Here is a 19871-nt window from a genome sequence, read left to right on the forward strand (position 1 = left end):
GAAGGAGCTGAAGAAGAGGATCTAGGCCAGTCTCTCAAGGAACTGCAGCCCTTCGGACTGGGGTGCTGTCTCCAAGGCTCTGGCTGCCTTCTTGCCGGAACAGCCGATGCAGCCTTTCTATATCCATGCAGATCAGTTTCTTAACCTGGGCATATTGCTCTGGACGACTCTTTCCTGCAGGGGCTGGCCTATGAATTGCAAGGGCTATAACAGCGCCCCTGGTCTCTATTAATTTAATTAGGTGCCAGCAGCTACCAGGCCTTCAACTGCAGCAACCAAAACTGTATCCAGGCATTTTCAAATGTTTCCCCCAGGCTCAAATTCACTCCCATTTAAACTAACCTAAATTAGAACAATACAGTCCTAACACAAATATCTCTTTTGATATAGCAATGTTGGTTTGTTTATTTCTTTTGTGGACTACTCACCCAAAAATGTATACAAACAGCTCGAGTTTGAATGCTCTAACTCACGCAAATGTGATTTTTGCAATTTCTACGTTAATCAAAATATGAAAAATTATTTAATGAAAACGCCCTGCATTGGTGATTGTTCTTAATGGAAAGGACAGGCAACTGACTGAATTACAGCCAGGAAGTGAGTGCATGGTACAAATGCCCCAAGGGGCATTCCTGACACCCACGTGCATGCAAAGCCAGAGCTTACCCCTGTGCCGGCTTCCCCAGGGGGCCCCGGGTTTCCTGCTTCCCCAGGCTCGCCCTGTAAAGAAGAAATCGAATGAGCATCAGGACACAGAAATGATGTTTTATCTTTGTAATGCCGCCTTCAATGCTGACCATGACCTTTTAGACTAGCCCCGAAATCATTATGTTCTACTGAAAAACTTTAATAAGGCAAAGGAACTTCTCCTACCACTGACTTTCCTTTCTCAGGGGAGGAGACAGAACAGGAGAGGCCGATGCTACACTCTCATCAGTCAGGTACCAGCCACAGCAAGCAGATAGCTGCTGGTCTCCTAACCCCATGTGTGTTTGTGCTACATCAATATTTATACAATTAAGTTTATGGGTTCAACAAGTTCAGGTGTTTTTGTACCAAAACGTGAGTTCAGTTTATCTTTACTCTAACAAAGAAGCAAATCATTTGGTAGTATTTTTATACTCTTGTAAAATATATTTAATAGAGGCCTAAAGAACATAGAAACAGAATACATTTACAAGACACATAAAGGTGCATAGATACTAATTAAAACCGCTCCTTTTGAGAGTGTACCTGTCATAAATCTGGATGGTTATTTCCTACCTTAGCAGACTTCTAATAAACCTCCTGGACTGGTAGGTTTTAGTTATGAAAGTCTGTTACTAACTCTTTGGACTTAGAAATGCAGGTAAATAATGTCCTTTTCAATTAACCATCCAGGTGAAGTGACAGGTTAGTACATTCAGAGACCATGTTTATCCACTAGATTGGTGCTACCAGAAATTCTGAGGTGGAAATGTTTCTAAATGTTTAAAAAATGTGAGACCTGAATGTTCTTTAACTTTTAATTCTACTCTTTCAGATATTCCCATTGTTCACAAATTGGTCTGAAATGTATTATATTAAACAGAAACATAATTTGAGGGGAGAAGCTGTTTTGTATACACAATTCCTTAACTTGATGAAAATATGCACATATTTTAACTTCATGAATCATCAGCATGAGGGTGGAAAATACTGAGTACTTTCCAGGAATTTATCAGTACTGTTATTGCGTATAAATTATTTTCTTCTCAAGACAAGTAACAAATATTTCCACGTTTTTCTTTTTTTAAATAAATCTTACAAGTAATACTTATTTTAGTAATACTGCATTTATATTATTTACGGAGCTGTGAGTCACTTGGCTATGTGAGTATGATGGGTCGATATATCAGTGATACTTTTCTGTCATTATCCATATCTTTAAAACAAGTCTTCAGTAGTCTGCCATTCACATCAACTGTAAAATGTGCGTGTCCAATGCTTTCTGTCTGGAACATTACTACACGTAGACGTGGCATTTAAAATAGTCGAACTCATACAAGCAAAGGGCGGGATGGTGGTCACCGGGCTGGGGAGAGGGGGCGCGGGGAGGTATCGGTTAAAGGGTGCAGAATTTCGGACGCGCGAGATGAGCGAGGTCCTAAGATCTAATACGCAGCAGCGCGACCCGTGAACAGTGGCGTCCTGTAGCTGGGGGTTCGCTAAGGGTGGATCCTAAGTATTCGCCCCACACACGCAGAGATGACCGGGTGAGGTGATGACTGTGCTAGCTAGCTTGTTTCAGGAAGCACGCATGCATCGGCGCATCAAGCTGTACGCCCGAAATAGGTGCCGTTTCACTGGTCGGTTACAGCCCCATAAAGCCGGGGGAGGACAGGAAACCAGGCCCTGGCGGGCAGCTCGGTTGGTTAGAGCGTTGCCCCGACACCAAGGCTTGGGGCCCCATCCCTGGTCGGGGAATCAACCAGTGAAGCCCTAAATAAGTGGAACGACAAATGGATCTCTCTCTCTCTTTTTCTCCCTTCCTCTCTCTCCCTAAAATAATTTTTTTTTAAAGTATACAAAGAAAAAAATACAGGGACTCTATGCCCACGCACAGAATGTTTTCCTAGGCACCACGTTAACCCACGGTGAGATCACAGCAGCTGGAACTGGGGGGATAACTCCTATTTTAGTCACTGTGTACATTTTCTCTTAATTGTTGACCGCTATAAAGTTAAACTAGATTCTTAAGAATTATTTCCATTTTTTCAAATGAGGGACACAGTGGGTCATAAAGACATGGGCTTAAGTGTCAAAATTTAAAGATACGTTTTTACTACAAAACCTCGTCATCTTGAGAAGCAACACATCAGCGTTCGTTTGTCCAGAATACATTTGAAAATCTCCTTTCGTATATTAGAGCCAAGTGTGCACAATATAAATGAACAGTTATTTAAGAAGAAATTAATATTATATAAATGTTAAAGGATATCCCATTTAAAACCTTTCGAACGGGAAGGGACAAAATTACAAGTAAAAAAAAAAAAAAATGTTACAAGACTATATTAGATGGGTGAAATCTGTATTTATAGTCATTCTAGAAAATAGTAATTAATATGCAACAATATAATTACTTATGCAGCCGTTCGCCCCATTCCCTAACACACTTGCTTGGGCCGGAGCTCCCTTCGGCAGGCGCAGCAGTTACCCTGCGTCCTGACGTCATAACACGCATCGAATCGCAAGGCCCTGTGCTCATGAGGTCTCAGCCTCGAGGAAACCGGTCAAGTGCAAACCCCAGCTGTAGCGAATGAGTATTATATGGAAAGCAGGTTAAACCTAGTTAAGCAAAGTGCAGCGTGGCAAAAGGATACGCTTTTCTCCCCCCCCCCCCTTTTTTCCATTGAATTAGTGACTGGAAATAAATTTTCCAGAATAGAAATGGGGGAGCATTCAGCCAGAGTCAAGGCTGATCTCAGACACCTGTCATCCCCAGCAACCTGCAATACCCCAGATGCTGAAGGAAAAATTAAAATCAGAGTTTCATTCCTATCTTGCTATCTGGCACACAGGAAAAAATCTTTCTGACAGGGAGAAACATGAAAACTTTATTTCTTGGAGACGAACGTAGAGTCAGCTACGTTTTAATTGTAAGAACTGGAATCACCATCCTGACCGACTGACTCTGTCTCTGGAGACCTGGAATTGGCTAGGTTACCAGACGGGCTTTAAGCAAATGGAGACGGTATGGGAAGGGACTTTGCGAAACTCCAGGCATCTGGCACCCATGTTTACCCAAGAATTACGCAGAAGAAGAGCCATAAAAGAAGCGACTGAAGTACTTACAACTGCTCCCACAGCACCCCAAAGCTTTACGGAACAGGGAGATGAGCTGAAAAGGCTATTAGATGGCTTAGAATGTGCTGCGTGGGCAAAACTAAAAGTGAGGCTGGATCTCACAGCTCACGTCAGCATCACAGCCAAGGGGCTGACGCAGGGGACAGGACAGCTGTGTCAATACAGCCACACCCTCGGGTGGCACTCTCTCCCACCACTGTTCCTGTGACAGCTGAACTCAGCAAAAAAGGATCTTTCGGTTCCATCCGCAGCTCACCTGCACCTTCCCAACACTAAGCTTCCAGTTTAAGAATATAAACAAAGAGTAGTCAATCTAAAAAACCAGACTGTTTACACAGTAACAATTAGAGAATAACTTTAAAATGTTTCATATGTAGCAATTAAGAAACTATGGGAATAATCATATAGGCCTGGCCAGGTAGCCCAGTTGGTTGGAGCATCATCCCGATAGGCTATGGTTGCAGGTTCGATCCCCGGTCACGGCACATACAAGACTCAACCAATGATACATCAATAATCGGAACAACAAATCAGTGTCTGTCTCTCTCTCTTTCTCTCCCTTTTCCTCTCTTTCTCTAAAATGAATCGATAAAAATTTTTTAAAAAGAATAATCATATAGTGTGCATTACATTGAAAATACTAGTATACAGGTGTTGACCAGAAATCAACACCTAAATACTATATTCTAATCCTATTACATCACTTTTCTGAGGGTTAACTGTTTAATTAAAATAAATGAATTTAAGTACAAGATATAATATGTCAAAAATTTTGACCAAACAACAGAATTTTTACGATTAGGATGTCTATACTTCTGATATCATTTAAGTAATAACTAGAAAATTAAAGAAATTTCTATTATTTCCACTGTATAATATTTTATGGTGTGAAATTTCATCTTTGATGTTCAAAACTGGTAAATATTTTATTTTTTAGATAAAGCAGTACTGATGTCAATTTTTTGAAAATTCTATCAAGAAACAAGCATGAATGCATCAGTAACAAATCAGAGACTCACTCTGACATTTTCACACACAGGAGGAAGAGAGATTTTACGTGTAACACGTTCCTGAGGAAAGGAAGCTATTCTGAGCCCAGATGTTACTGCACATGCCAGCTATTCTGAAAAGGGCTAACGACAGGTCACAGTCTTAGCAAGGAAAACACAGTCCACATATGACTAAAATGAATGATGAATTCCTTTGTAGTTGGGAAGGTTTCCTTCTTCCCTTTGAAGTCAGTTATATCAGCCGATCTCTTGATGTCGTCTGGTTTCAGTGAAGGGTGTGATTAGAGACACTTACCCTAGTCAGACGGACAGGGGTTGGAGGAGATCTTGACTTAATCACTTTCTAATGACAAAACCTTGATGCAAATACTGATATTCTCCAAGTTTCAGCTTTCTTAGCTTAGAAGTGTGGACAATAATAATACCCGCATCACAGGGTGGCTGTGTTGATTAAAGGAAATACTCCCTGCACATCACTCTGCAGGACTTGGCGATCAAAACCGTGATATCGCAAAAATCATTTTGCCTTCAATTATTTAACTACTAGAGAGGATGAGTTGTGATTATATAACTATGTGTGAAACACTTAGAAAGACAGTCCTATTAGAAGCCCTTAAAATACTAGCAATAGTATCAGTCCTCTATTCTTGCTGTTTCACACTCAGTCACTAAATCCCTACCTTTTCCCCAACGCCGCCAACTGAGCCAATGGATCCTGGAGGCCCTTGTGGTCCCTGCAGTAGAGGAAAAGGAGCACAGTTATCCTTATTATAATGACATGATAAATTCATGAATATTAATCCAGTTGTTCTCAAAGAAAGATAAACATGTGCAAGAATATCCCAAGTCACTGGAAGGATGGGACAAAAATCATGTCCTTTACTGTGTCGTCCAATTTCCTGGACGACCAGTAATTTAATCATATTAGACTGATTTTCACGTTCGCCAGAATTTTGAAGCTAAGGCTGGAGACTTTCCAGCCCTAGTCATGGCGGTTGGTTCACAGGACATAAATTCCATCTTTCTACCGCTGAACGTGTCCTATTTAGAGGATGATTTTGTAAATTTTTTTGGTGGATCAAAGTATGACTCTGACTAGGAATGATGTGATCCATGCCCCAAACAGCAGACACCATCTCTCAACCTTATTGATCAGGGGCAATGAAAGCCTGTGTAGTGCATCTGCTCCAGGCACGCGCTGGCCGGCCTGCACGTTAAAAGCAGACATGACAGAGAGCAGGGAAGACAAGAATAAGTGACTGGTCTTCGTGAAAAGGTGCAGACGCAAGGAGCAGTCCCTCAAAGCCTGCGCATTTGTTAACGGTAAAAGACAAATAGGCGTTACACTTCAAAATCCTATCCTGTTGGAACAGCGAGTCAGTCATTAAGCTCAGGGAGATCATTTGGACAATTGAGAGGGGACATTTTACCTGGGGAAAGGGACACGATATATTGCCACGCACATATCACCCTAACATATTGTGTAGCGTGAAAATCCAGAACGCAAGGCTTTTAGATAAAAGTCACTGACAATAGATGCGCACATAGAAGATGTTCGGAGTACAAAGCCGATCACAAACCATCTCCTCAAGCCGCTGTCAGAGACAAAGGTTACACCTGAGACGATTCAGTGACATTAAATAGTCATTACATGCAAGGTTGCCTTAGCGTGTCAAACTGAACAAATGTGGTTACTATAATAAAGCTCATTTATTTCTCCCCAATCAATAGATATTGATTGTGAACTTTGTACCTATTTTATATTTGTGGCGATCAGTTCCCTAAAAAGCCTGTTTCTTTTCTTGTAAAATGAAGTGAAGTAGATGATCCCTAAGCTCTGAGCACTTAAGCCTGAATAGCAGCATGATGACCCCCCGTATTTCAGATTCAGCTGCCAGTCAATGTACCGACACCCACACACTTCAAAACAGTTAGCACCGAGTTCACAGTCCTTACATCAGCTCCGTTGGGACCTTGAGGACCTCTCGGGCCCGGAGGGCCAGGTGGACCCTGGAAGAGAAGAACATTAGGGTTTATGAGGACCCAACTCAAATGCGTTTCTGATATTTTCATTTCCCAGTTAAGGAGGCTGAATGAAGTTTCAGCCTGTGAAATCACAGTCGGTGGAGCGTATCAGGGTTATGAGACGTTCTTGATGGATACAACACCCCGTGAGCAAGTGCTTTTTTACACATAGCAACAGGAAAATTAAAACTACAGGGAAACATTTGGATTAAAATTTTAAAAAGTCTTTTGCTACTACCTGGTATAATGACTTCATAATACAACCGGAAATATTTTATGCCAGAATATTCTAGAATGCTAGTGTGTAAAAGAAATATAAAGCTGGACCAAGAAAGGAGCCTGGGTAGCTCTAGAACACTTCATTCTGTGGAGTACTTTAAAATTTGTATAAATATTTTTGTCCGCTCCCGTGTTCCATATGCTAGAACTGGAATATGGTGAGCTATCTGGTTGTCTTTCTGAAACAGTGGCCCTCGCCTTGTGCATTAAAACTCCCCTGGACACTTCTTACACAACATGGATGGCCAGAGCCCGTGACCTCAGGCTTGTGATGAGTGGGGAGAGAATACCGGGCCATTCGTGTTTTCATAAAGGTCACCGCTTATGTTAACATCATGGTTGAAAAGCTTGTGTCCTGCTGGCTGTTACCGGAGGTGGGGGAGGGTGCACTGATATTCAGGGAACCACAGCAGCGCATCCAGAGGGAGGCCTGCTATCGTCTGACTGCCTGGAGTCTTAGTTACGGGATCAGCAGTGTTACTACGTCCCCTGTTTTTATCGTGATGCTGAAAATCATTTCTTACTTAAAGAAAATAAAATCTAACGTTCACGTGTAAAGTTATCAAGCATGTATTTTTGAGGAAGTGAAAACTGAGATGATGTTTATTGGAAGCAAGGCGCAATTAGGAAATGCATTCATTACATTTCATTATTAATTTCAATTACCTTCCCTAATTGTTTCCTTACCCAATAGAGTGCTTAACAAACAAACCTATGTACTTCAGATTTTCAGCTGAACTATTAAGACTTAGAGCAGAAAGCCAGAATCAATCAATGGAAATTATGCCATCGCATTCTAATTAAGATAGAATCCCTTATTAAATCAAGATTTTCAAAATACAATTAATTTTGAATACGGTGCTAGCATTGGCTCGTTACTCAAATCCTGGGTGACTACTGTCCTCGCTCCTCACATAAGTCCAGAGCCAAGCACTCGTCAGTAACTGAAGCTCGGCAGTTCACACACCCCTCGGGACGCACACACACCAGCGACCCCGTATAACAGCACATCCGCCAACGAAGGCCGCGCGGCGCTGTCCAGGGGGCGGCCGAAGAGCCCAGAGGCCCCGCGGGATGAGAGGGACGCGGGTCGCAGGTGCAACCGCAGAGGAAGGGAGAGCGTCCGTGTGGAGGTCTCGGCCTTCTAGCACTACTCTGTCCACATTAATGCCCCGAAGACAACCAGCACCACGCGCATCCGCGGCCTCCAGCCGGTACTTAGGCCTGAAATCTTACCATGGGACCAACATCTCCGTTTTCACCTTTTTCGCCAGGGGGGCCAGGCAGACCCTAAGAAAATAAACCAGAAAAACAGTCAGAGTCACTCATTTATTTAAAAAGAAATGCTTGGCCAGTTTCTAATATAAAACCAAAACTTAAAAAGTTAAGTAAGGAATTAAAATTAACATGAAAATTAAGATTCAGAAACTAAGATGTCAAAATACGTACAATGCAAGTATTGACTACCTAGGATAAAATCTTATATCTAGACTTACAAGTAAAACGTATGCTTTTTATAATATCATAGTGTTTGAGTTTGGTTGCAAGAGCTCACAGAACAGGCTGTGCTCACATTTCACCCGGCTGTGTCGTTGTGGGAAAATTATTCTCCTTTCCCTTGACCTTTCTCACTAGTTCCCCCGCTCAGAATGGTTTACGTTTTTCCTCTTTCGTATCACAACACATTGTGCACACTTGAATCGTATGCAGCACTTAAAAACACAATTTTGCCACTCGGTTTTGTACTTATAATCATGAGCTTTTAGGTGTTGATGGTTTTTTATCTCTAGCAATGAGCAGAGGGCCAGTCCAAATCTAGGATTTCAATAAAATGTTGACTTAATGAATGAATGATTGAATTCTGAGAAGATAAATCAACAGAAAAAGCTACATGGAATAAAATATTTCTCATAACACTATGATAGTTAGAATTCTCAATTACCTCAAGTGTTTAATCAGAAAACAGAGCTAAATAAATTTGGTTATATAAACAGACTATCATAAGACTATTCATATGATACTAATACTTTAAATATGAGTAGTGTACAAGAAATAAAATACAAAAATGAATGTGCATGGTATAAATTTAACTGTAAAGTGTCTATAATAGGGAGGAGGATGATTGAACAGAAATAGTAAAAGTGGTCATATTTTTCAGTCTAGTAGAATTATGGAGTGTTTTAATTTTCAATGTTTTCATTGTTATTATTTGCATGTATCTCATACACTCTATAAATATTTTATTTTTAAAGCGTGTGTGATAGTATCTCAGGTGTAATCTATTTAAGAAATAAAAAAACACCACGATGCAAAAGCTCTATACTCCTGCTGGTACTTTAGGAAATTATTTAGGGAGAACTTCATTGCAGTGGCTGCAAATTATTTGGCCACGATCCACAGTAATAACTACATTTTACTCCTCCCTAAACATGCAGAGGCAGACTAGCTGGAGCACGAGCTTCAGAGGTCATACTTGCCCTTAATGTACAGCGGACAGCCTTTGATATTTTTATTTATTTAACTTATCCTGGTGCATTTCATTTCCTATGCTGGTCACAACCCACTAAATTGTTTTGATGACCCTCTACTCCCACCTGACTCTCCGTTTGGAGAGAGGGCGCTTTACCAAGTATATTTATAAACTTTTTAAAAATTGGGCATAGATTCATTTTTATGAGGGAATCTTAAGTACTGATTTCTAATGGACAACATAACCAGGATTTCGTTTCTTTTTTATTGAATGTCAGATGGATGTCTGGGAAAACAGCCCATGACACGTACTTCCCAGACAGTTACCATCGTCTGCCGGCAGGTTCTAGAAATAAGAGAAGTTCCCGGGAGGAAGCAGCCAGGCCGTGTCTCAGGTTCCAGTCCCCTGGAAGGCCCCTGGGCGAGTGGCTAACGTGAGACTCCGAGAGACCGCCTCGGAGACTCGGGGTCATTTGGTGGAGCGTAAGTTCTTTAGCATGCGAGCAGAAATGAACACAGCTGAAATAAGTATTTCGTTTTTAAGTCAGTTTTCCTCAGCAGTGTGCGTTGCAACTTAGACGTAACCCAGTTCTTCTCAACGCCACGCAAACGGACAGTCGCGTTCCCCGCATTTGCCCGGGCTCCGGCCGCCCTTTCCTGGGGAGTGCGCCTGTTGGGGGCCCCGCGGCGAATGGTGCCTAAATGTCAGCTCAGAGTTTCCTTTTATTCCGGAACAAGCCCGGCTCTGCATTAAGTCTTTTCTTTATGCACATGGTCATTCCCGATATTAATTCCATAGGAACCTCCTAATAGGAGAAACTTGAAACACGTATTTCTTTTTGATGAAGTTTGAGTTGATGGAGACAGAATGTTCTCCTTATTAAAATTAATAGAGACATAATGAGTCAGATTCTCTTGCTGCAGGGAGCCAAATGTCCTAAATGACACCCAGTGTGACTCGGTTTTCATGGGTCCGAAGTTTCTCCGAGAGAGTAAGTTACACAGGGAGAGATTCTGTTCTAAGGTCTGTCAGTTTAAAATCATCTGCCACGTAAGCGATGAAATAAAGAAATGACTTTAGGCCAAGAATGTTCATTCCATATGTGTCCTCTGCATAGGCAAAGAGTAAACAACCAACTGGAAACCCAAGTCATTTAACCAGTACGTTATATCATTATTATTTATGTCTATTATAATTGCTAATATCTGTGCTGCCGTGAAGACTCAATGAAAGAATGTAGATCAGTTATCAACATGTTAATTACATTAGCATCTTTACAGATTCCTGATTTAAAGAGGCAGCTATGGGGAAATATAATCAATTCCTTAGTGTATTGATTTCCTGAGTACCCTCATCAAACAACGTATTTATTATGTTGTGGGAATGAAGATAATTTTTTATTGAATATTGTATGAATATAAACTATAAGGCATCTTCTTTAACCATGAGAACTAAATTCCTAAATTAAGCCCATACAGAATTCAGAGCAATCTGTTAAATGAAAAAGCGGAAAATGAATGGTAACATCCCCATTGGCAATCTTATGTTTAATGCCTGGTGGTTGTTTTCAAGTGTGCGTGTTTCTCACGCATGCTGATATGTAGTTCTCATGACTGCTTATTATTGTCTAATTAGTGTAAAAGAGTTAAACAGAAATAGGAAAATGAAGTCTTTGCATTTTCCAAGTTTAAAAGGAGTTATTTTGGCATTAAAATAAGAGCAGAAAATGCTAATACCATGTTCACCGGCAGACAGCCATTGAGTATTATACCAATAATAGTTGTGATAATATAATTAATTATATTGTTTACAATGTAATTTGTAAAATTATATATATAAGCTATTTGATATTAAAAATCAATATTCTGGGACCTGACTTGTGAAAATAAAGATAAAAAATTAAATTTATACAAATTCAACTTCTATTTACTTTTCTATATCTTCACAAATTTTTAAGTACAGTGAATAGATGATTTAATTTGCACATTTCTAAAATTTTGAGTGTGGCATAACTAACATCCACATGGCACCCAAATATTATTTAAAACAAAATTTTATAATCTTCCAGAGGATCAGTAGGTGTAGAATTAGCAGGTGGAAAAGGAAAGCTGGCTGTTTCCAAAGTTTGTAGGAAGCTGTGAGTGTCAGGTGCAAGGAAGGAGAACAGCTCCGAGCAGGCACCCATTACACGGGGTTTGGCCTGCGAGTCCGGCTGAGGCACCTATCTGAAAATGTCTTAGCCTAAAAGGTTTTACAATAATACATTTCCTCTCCTGAATGTGCTCGATAAAGTACAAATCATAACTTTAAATGTAACTTTAAATCATCCATTTACTGTTCATTTGTTTATTTTACCCATTACTCTTTAACATTTGCTGCTGGTGTTTTTCTGTTGGTGGTTGTGATTGGCAGTTAGCTGTTTCTCAAAATGTTGCTAGTTTTTGCTAGCCACCTGAAATACTAATTTCCTGCTATGAGATCTGTGGGGGAAAAACAAAACAAAAAACACTGCTAACATCTTCCTTTTGAATATCAGACTTAAATAAGATTAATTTTTTAAACATGATGAGAATAAATAAAGCAGAGGTAATACCTAAGACGGGCTAAATAAACACCAGGAACAGAAACCGGCGCTGATACACTTCAGAAAAATGAATATTAATGGGTAAAAAGAAGCTGGGGTTCAGATACACATTCAAGAAAAAGTCCTTATGGTTAAACACGTACCAAAGCCCTGCTGTGTTTTACATGCGCCAGAAAACCTGCTGTGCGAAGGAGGTGGGAGTAACAGTCCACGAGGCGGACAGCCACTCACCTGAAGGCCGATGGGCCCCGGCGGTCCTGGGAAGCCTCTTGCCCCCTCATCCCCCTTCTGTCCAAACATCCCCTGCTGGCCTCTGGGACCTGGCTCACCGTCGCCTCCCTGGGGGACAGCAAGGAAAATGATCACAAACTGGAAAGTCACGATGCAGACACAAGTCGTCAGAAAAGTATGGCTGTTTCTAATTTAATCAGAGCTGGTCTGTATCCCAGTAAACGAGTAATAAGTAGATTAAATGTCCATTATCTGCTGCAAATATTCCGTTGTCTGTTTGGTTTGTAGTCTCTGTTTCTGGAGTATGGCTGATTTTTATTTTCTTATGTACCCAAGCGAAGGAAAAGTTTTGTAATAAGGGAAAAATACTGTTCAGAATTGGCTACAAATGCTTCTCAAATGGTTAGGGTCTATTTGAAGATGCAGTCACAATGGTTTTTGTTTACGAAGATCAGCTTGGTTAGCTCTGTTAGATCATTTAAATTTCAGTCAATATGAAGCACGATATGAAATAGACTGGTTATGTGACAGTTCATAAATCTAATCAGGGACTGCATGGGTTTAGATCGGCGGAACAGAGAGGAATACTTACAGCAATTCCAGGGGCACCGACCGGGCCCTGAAGACCTGGGGGACCAGGAGGACCCTGTGGGGAGATAAAAATCAGTCATTTTGAAACGGAAGCCAGAAGAGCCTCAGCTGTATAGTGCGGGGCATTTGGCCGATCAGAATCTATTCTTTGTAATAAGAAGTCTTTCAATGTTGTGCAGTCACCCATTATTTATTTCAGTCCTCGAGACTCAGACATGCATAGTTGCAATCAATTTTAAATCGGCAGTTATTGAAAACACTCCTATCTGCAATGCTGGGGATATTTAAGAATGGATTTCTGTGCTAACATACATAGTAAAGTTTCACATTTGAAAATTTTCAAAATACTAGATCTCTTTAATAAGATATGTATGAGTCAGAACAAGCACATGAAAAATTAGTCTATGTGCAATCATTGTAAAAGAATATTAGGATGTGGGAGGCTCTATATATGTGGAATGTAGTGATACATGAAATTTAGAATTTTCTTCATATGTAAACACATGGAAACTGAATGTTATTTATTAAGTACACCAGAACTCCTTCTTGTGAACACAGGATTTTAATAAGTGTATTAGTCTTATATGCATAAATATTTCTTGCTAACTTCCTTTTATATGTAAATAACTGATAAGGCCTTATAAAATATCCAGGCATGAAAGAAAAAGAGTCATTGGCCCATGTGGCTCAGTGGTTGAGTGTCATCCCATGCACCAGGAGGTCACAGGTTCGATTCCCGGTCAGGGCACATGCCCTGGTTGCAGGCTTGATCCCCAGTAGGGGGTGTGCAGGAGGTGGCCAAGCGATGTTTCTCATTGATGTTTCTCTCTCTCTCTCTCTCTGCCTCTCCCTTCCCTTCCTCCTGCTGAAATCAATAAAAACATATTTAAAAAAAGAAAAGAGTCTTTGGATTATATTGCCCTATATCGTAACTGTTCCAAGTTGGGAAAAGTGCTTGAAGCAAAGTTCTGAATGTGTGGTCCCTGGATCACTGGGTACCTGAAGCCCTTTCAGGTTGGAATTAGGTCAGGATTCTTTTCATAACAATGAAGATTTGACTTGCTTTTAAACTGTATGAAAATTTGAACTAATGATGGTGGTAAAACTGCTGGTTGGAATTATTGTATATATTTGAATATACATCGAGTATGATGTTGGCTGTAGGTTTGTCATTTTGGCCTTTATTACGTTGAGGTGTGATCCCTCTATTCCCACTTTGCTGAGAGTTTTTATCATAAATGGGCGCTGGATTTTATCAGGTGCTTTTTCTGTGTCTATTGATGTGATCATGTGGTTTTAATCCTTCTATTTGTTTATGGGGTGTATCACGTTTATTGATTTGTGGATATTTTACCAACCTTGCATCCCCCGAATAAATCCCATTTGGTCATGGTGTATGATTTTTTAATGTATTGCTGGATTTGGTTTGCTAATATTCTGTTGAGGATCTTAGCATCTATGTTCATCAGGGATATTGGCCTGTAATTTTCTTTCTTTGTAGTGTCTTTATCTGGTTTTGGAATTAGGATAATGCTGGCCTCCTAAGATGAGCTTGGGAGTCTTCCCTGCTCTTGAATTTTTTGGAATAGTTTGAGAAGGATAGTGAAAAGTCAATTAGAATTGACTGACTACAAAGTAATACTAAATGTAAACTATAATTGAAAAATAAGATTTAAATAAAAAAAATAGAGTTGACTGAATCCCAAATGGACGAGTATTGATATTATCTCCCGATACGTAAGCAGTACCAATCAAATCTATCCATAGTTATTAGCAAAAGGAATTCCATGAATAATGCCCCCTTAATAAAAAGTAGGAAACTCACATTTTCTCCTTTGTCACCCTTGCTGCCCTTTTGTCCAGGTTCACCAATTTCACCCTGTATTTGAGAGTTTGAGGTAGAGTTTATCTCTCATGTCACACCAATGCATCGTCAGCACTCTCCTCTCGCGTTAAATCTGACACTGAGACAATTACATGCTACTGTTTAAGTCGTCAAAGTCTAGGTTCCCTCTGCTTCTCGCTTTCTGGTATGAACCACCATGTAGACAAAAGTCCACTGGACTCTGAGGAGTATTGCAACTGGATTTTAATTTACAAAATCAATTTTGTCTGAAAAATCACTGCTATTCACTGATAACAGAAGTACACTGATTTACAAAAAAATATAATTGCACATTGATTGAAAATTATTTTTTCTCCTAGTTTTCAAAATGTTCGAATGTTGCACATTATCAGAGTACCACAAAAAGTGTTACAGCGCCTCACAGGAACATTAGAAAATATCTTAAATTCTGACACAACAGCAGCCACACATTCAGAAGGAAGAGCTTGGAATCTTTCCTGTTAGGAAAAGAGAGGCGCAGGTTCTCGGACTCGCTGGCGGCTCCTTCTCAAGCCCTTGCTCGGCACCATCCTAGCAGAGGGCTGGGCACGGACACGTAACGCGTTAATTTCACATTTATTTCAGAAGCATCGGAGTTGAACATAAATGAGCACTTTGGGCACCTGTTTTTTCTCACTACCTTTGTTCTTGAACACACTCCCTTTCCTTGTTTACATCCCACCTGTTTCAGGGGAGAGCTGCTAAACCTCAGTCTCCGAAGTAAACATTTTCAGCACATGAAGACGCAGGAAACTTTACCAAAGATAGCTTCAGATTTGGCATCTAGTCTTAGAAAGATTAAATTTAAGGATCTTGAAGGAAAATTCGCTTTTCACAGGATACACTAAGGAATAAAGAAGACCGACCTTGTCTCCGTCTTCTCCGGGGGAGCCAGCGGGCCCAGCTGGCCCCGGGAGACCCACGGGGCCCTGCACTCCGTCTCTGCCGGCGGGGCCTTGGGGACCCTTCTCCCCCTGGATTGAAAATCCAACAGACCGTTACTTTACTGCCCATTAACTGTTTGCCGCAATTTTAAGGTGCAGCGCTAACAGTCATACTCAAATCCCTCCATTCTTTCATGACCAAGAACACTACCCTTGAGGTCAATGTATGTAGGAATCTCAGGCTGTGGTCCACAGATATAACTGATTCACTTTGGAATTTTTATTTTGAACACACATTTTCTAACCAAGTATTGTATCTTGATAAATCGGATGCTGGATGTTTGCAAAACTTGGCCGAGCCTTTTACTCTCCCGTGGTGATACGGGGCAGTGGCTGTTAGGCCTAAACATTCATTTGCTCGTGGCCCAACTTTGCAGTGTACAGCTTCAGGTGTCAACTTTTTACATTTTTAACAAATGCTTCATGGATTTTCCTACAGTTTGATATTTTAATTTATTGCTGCTTTCACTTATTCAAAATGACAAGGCTGCTAACTTTTTTTTGGTTTGGTTTTGCTTTTTTTGTGCCTTTTTCTGTTACCCACAAATTCTGCCCCAGGGGACATGGCTTCATCTTAATATTCTAAACGTTTCCAAAAGATAATAGACTACATAAAACGATCATTTTAATTCAGGAACATTCAAGTAATATCACAAACAGCAATGAGAGAAGATCTCAGCCGGCCTGTGCATCCGAACCAACTTGCTAAAACTAATGTCCTTGTGATAAAAAGTATTTTTAGAATTATAGGCTTAAACTATACGCATTTTAAGACTCGCGTGTATACAGAAGTGTTAAACTCGTATTTTTGAGTATGCTGTCTGCAGTTTTCATCTACCTTTCCTGAATGAGTTTGTGTTTGAATCTTGGAGAATGAGAGAAGGCTATTTTTGTTTTAGAAAATTAATCTGATTAAATCAAAAGCAGGGACAAGATCTTGGGACGAGATCTTGACAAAGACACATAAACCCAGTGAACAGAATACAGCCCGTGATCACTGATGTATAAAATTTTTAAAACCCAGTAACTCTAAGATGAAATCACTGGTCAGGTGTTTCCCATCTCACTCACTGGAGGTGAAAACTCCCATCACATGAGAAGGGCAGCCACCTTCGATGGGTGTCCCTTGCATGGATACAACTGGAAATAAAGTTGTATTACAGGAAGAGTGAGAGACGCACACTTTTCTAATATACAGCAGCGAGGTACAGTTTGAATCAAAACTCCAATTTTATTCTTTTTAAAGGAGCCGAATCAGAAGCCTTTTACATTAATAATATCCAACTGTCTCGCAGGTATTAGGGATTCATAAAGTGTGGAAAATGTCATCTCATCTAATTGAAGTTGAAATTTTCTCTACTATAAAAATAAAAAAGTGTGTTTGTATGCCAGGCACACGTGCAGTGAGGACGCAGTGGAGTATGAAGGGCGAATATCCCTGAATAAAAAGTCCTAACTTGTGCGGGGTGCAGGGTAATGTTTCTCGCCTTGAAATTACTTACAGGAGCCCCCTTCTCTCCGGCCGGGCCGGGAGGGCCTTGGGGTCCTGGGCGCCCCGGCAGCCCAATGGGGCCGGCTGTCCCTGCCGATCCTCGCTCTCCTGGCGAGCCCTGCACAGGGGAGAAAAGGTGCGCTGTTAGCCATGGTGGAAAAGGCGATACCGGCTTTTTAGTAAAAAAAGTGGAACCTTATAGCAAAATAACAACGTAAAGGTGACTTGTAGACGATTATAAGATCATAAACAAAAACAGTTGTACTCACTATTTGAAAGATTAAATTCTAGTCCAATATTAAAGTTAGGAAATATTGATAAGATGAAATAATTTCAAAGGTATATATATATTTAATATTTTTAAAGATGTCATCTTTTTCATGAGTGTAAAATTATAAGATTAGAGATATGCGTTGGTCTTTTTAGAAGGTCTGTGAACATAATGGATATGTTTCAAAAAATATATAGGATCTAAATGCACTCGTCTAGTTAACAGAAGTTCCCCAAATTTGCAGGAGAAAGCACCGGCTGAATCTATACTTTCCTAAGATGATGCGGTATAAAAATTAGGACAAATACATATTTCCTTAATTGGACACATTATGATGGGCAAGTACATAAAAATAACTCATGGCTTTTACTTAAGAATGCTTGTTGGTTTTATAGTGAAGTGTGTTTAATATTTAAAATTAAATGGATATTTTCGTGTCTATAGAGAGAGAGAATGCTGATTTGACTCAATGACAGTGTCTGGAGTTGGTAGGTATTATATTAATGTTTCTATTATACAAAGCTTAGCTATTTTCATGACTCCCTGGGAATATTAATAAGATTAAATTTCAGATTGCCATCTTGCTTATGGAACCTGCATTAAAATTAACAATGAAAATGTATTACTTTTCTGTAGTTAAACTACTGCTCATGGTATTGTCACAGCCCATTAATTTCAAAACGGTGGATGCAAACTTTTTCGATGGGTGTTTGCTCCCTAAAGTACGGCTGCCCTTTCCTTGTTCATTAGTTATTTTAAACATCCTGTAAGTCTAGATATTTGTAATAACACCATGCTCTGCAATGATTTTATTTCATGCATTTATAAACGAAAAGGGAAAATCTCCGATGATACACAGCGATTAAGCAAATCATATTACAGACTCGCAAGTCTTATTGAAGTATCCCCAGGCCAGCTTTGCAAAGAATAAGCCTGTGAATCCTCTAGTTCCCACTGATTCTCTAGAGAAGTCCCACTTTTTAAAAAAATGAAAATTTAAACCCAGTAATAAAACGAGAACCCATTCCCACATTCCACAAAAATACAGTGAGAGTCTGAGCCTGGGCGCCGACTGGGAGCACGGAGTGTGCTACGGTGGGCGCCTGCCCTTGCCGAGCACGCCGCAGAGGCATTTTCCCATACGGGGTAGACATCTGTAGTGACAGAAATTACTCCATTTCTCTGTAACTGGCAATAATAAAGAACAGATTGCTTTGTAATGGTCAGATCAATAATTACATCTAAAACAAGTATGTTTGGGTTTAAACATAGGTTAAATAGATACTGATAACCCCCACAAGGGTGGAATTTTTGCTTGTTTTTGTTTTTCGTTTTTTTCACCGATCTCCAGCAATTTGAGTAGTTGCTGGTACACAGTAGGTCCTCAGTAAACGAGTCGGCTGTGTGTCGCCTTTTCCTTCCCAGCACTGGATGCACTAGCCTCCTCCCATCCTGAGCAAACCATTAACCTCTCTCTGACTCACTTTTCTCGCCAATAGGGACAGAAATAGCCTTTCGTCGGGTTTTTGTGATGTCAGTGGTTTTATGATATTTAAAGCTCTCTGAACAATGTCTTTCTGAAATGGTGAATGCAGCGGAGTTAGAGAACTGTTTCAAACAGATCTCGAATAATTGTAGAAGTGAAATGTTTTAAAGAGAGCACTGAGGTCCGGAGGTGACACTGGCGGCATGTCTGAGGCCAGGCTGCTAAAGGCAGGCAGAGCTTTTCTACCTACAGTACTTTCCCGCCTCACTTACTGCCTGTCAAAAGCTTAAAAGGGGGTCAGAGGTAAAAAAAATTAAAGTCCCCATCAACTTTTCATCTAATAATCTGAGTGATTAATAATGAGCATTGCCTAGATTTATGAAATAAAGAAACTGATAAAGGAGTACGCTTGAAATAAGATAAATTAATGGCCTATAACAGAGGGATTCATAGAATGACCTTGACAAGTCACCCACGACCAATGTGACAGCAACGGGAACACCTAGTCGTGGGGACCACGGCCAGATGAGTGGCATATGAAAACACGGGCACACATCCTCGCATGTAAGTGGATTAAGTATAAATTGGTAAACAAATTAGTAAGTTAATTGCCCTAGTGGTAACCGTTCAGCTGTAGTGAGGTTAAACACGAAGACGCCCTGCCAAACCAACCTTTTTTTATTTACGAAGTAACCCTGTTTACTCATCTCTCCAGGGCAGTGATGAATCTTTTACACATAGAAAGGGCTTAACTGGAAACGCCTCGGAGAAAAGGGGG

The 19871-nt window shown here is 40.3% G+C and overlaps 1 protein-coding gene across 1 annotated transcript in view; it reads right to left on the minus strand.

Moving 5' to 3' along the window:
- Positions 1 to 19871, minus strand: part of COL11A1 (collagen type XI alpha 1 chain) — a 129767-nt gene that overhangs the window by 22709 nt on the left and 87187 nt on the right. Inside the window, exons 42-50 of the mRNA XM_087827736.1 lie at positions 17347 to 17454; positions 15767 to 15874; positions 14841 to 14894; positions 13017 to 13070; positions 12425 to 12532; positions 8376 to 8429; positions 6792 to 6845; positions 5516 to 5569; positions 667 to 720 (exon numbers count right to left, since the gene is read on the minus strand). Of these exons, the coding sequence (XP_087683862.1) occupies positions 667 to 720; positions 5516 to 5569; positions 6792 to 6845; positions 8376 to 8429; positions 12425 to 12532; positions 13017 to 13070; positions 14841 to 14894; positions 15767 to 15874; positions 17347 to 17454 (648 nt within the window). The remainder of the gene's footprint in view (positions 1 to 666; positions 721 to 5515; positions 5570 to 6791; positions 6846 to 8375; positions 8430 to 12424; positions 12533 to 13016; positions 13071 to 14840; positions 14895 to 15766; positions 15875 to 17346; positions 17455 to 19871) is intronic.

The sequence above is a fragment of the Miniopterus natalensis genome, chromosome 19 (genome assembly GCF_054644295.1).
Source record: "Miniopterus natalensis isolate mMinNat1 chromosome 19, mMinNat1.hap1, whole genome shotgun sequence".
Lineage (NCBI taxonomy): Eukaryota > Metazoa > Chordata > Mammalia > Chiroptera > Miniopteridae > Miniopterus > Miniopterus natalensis.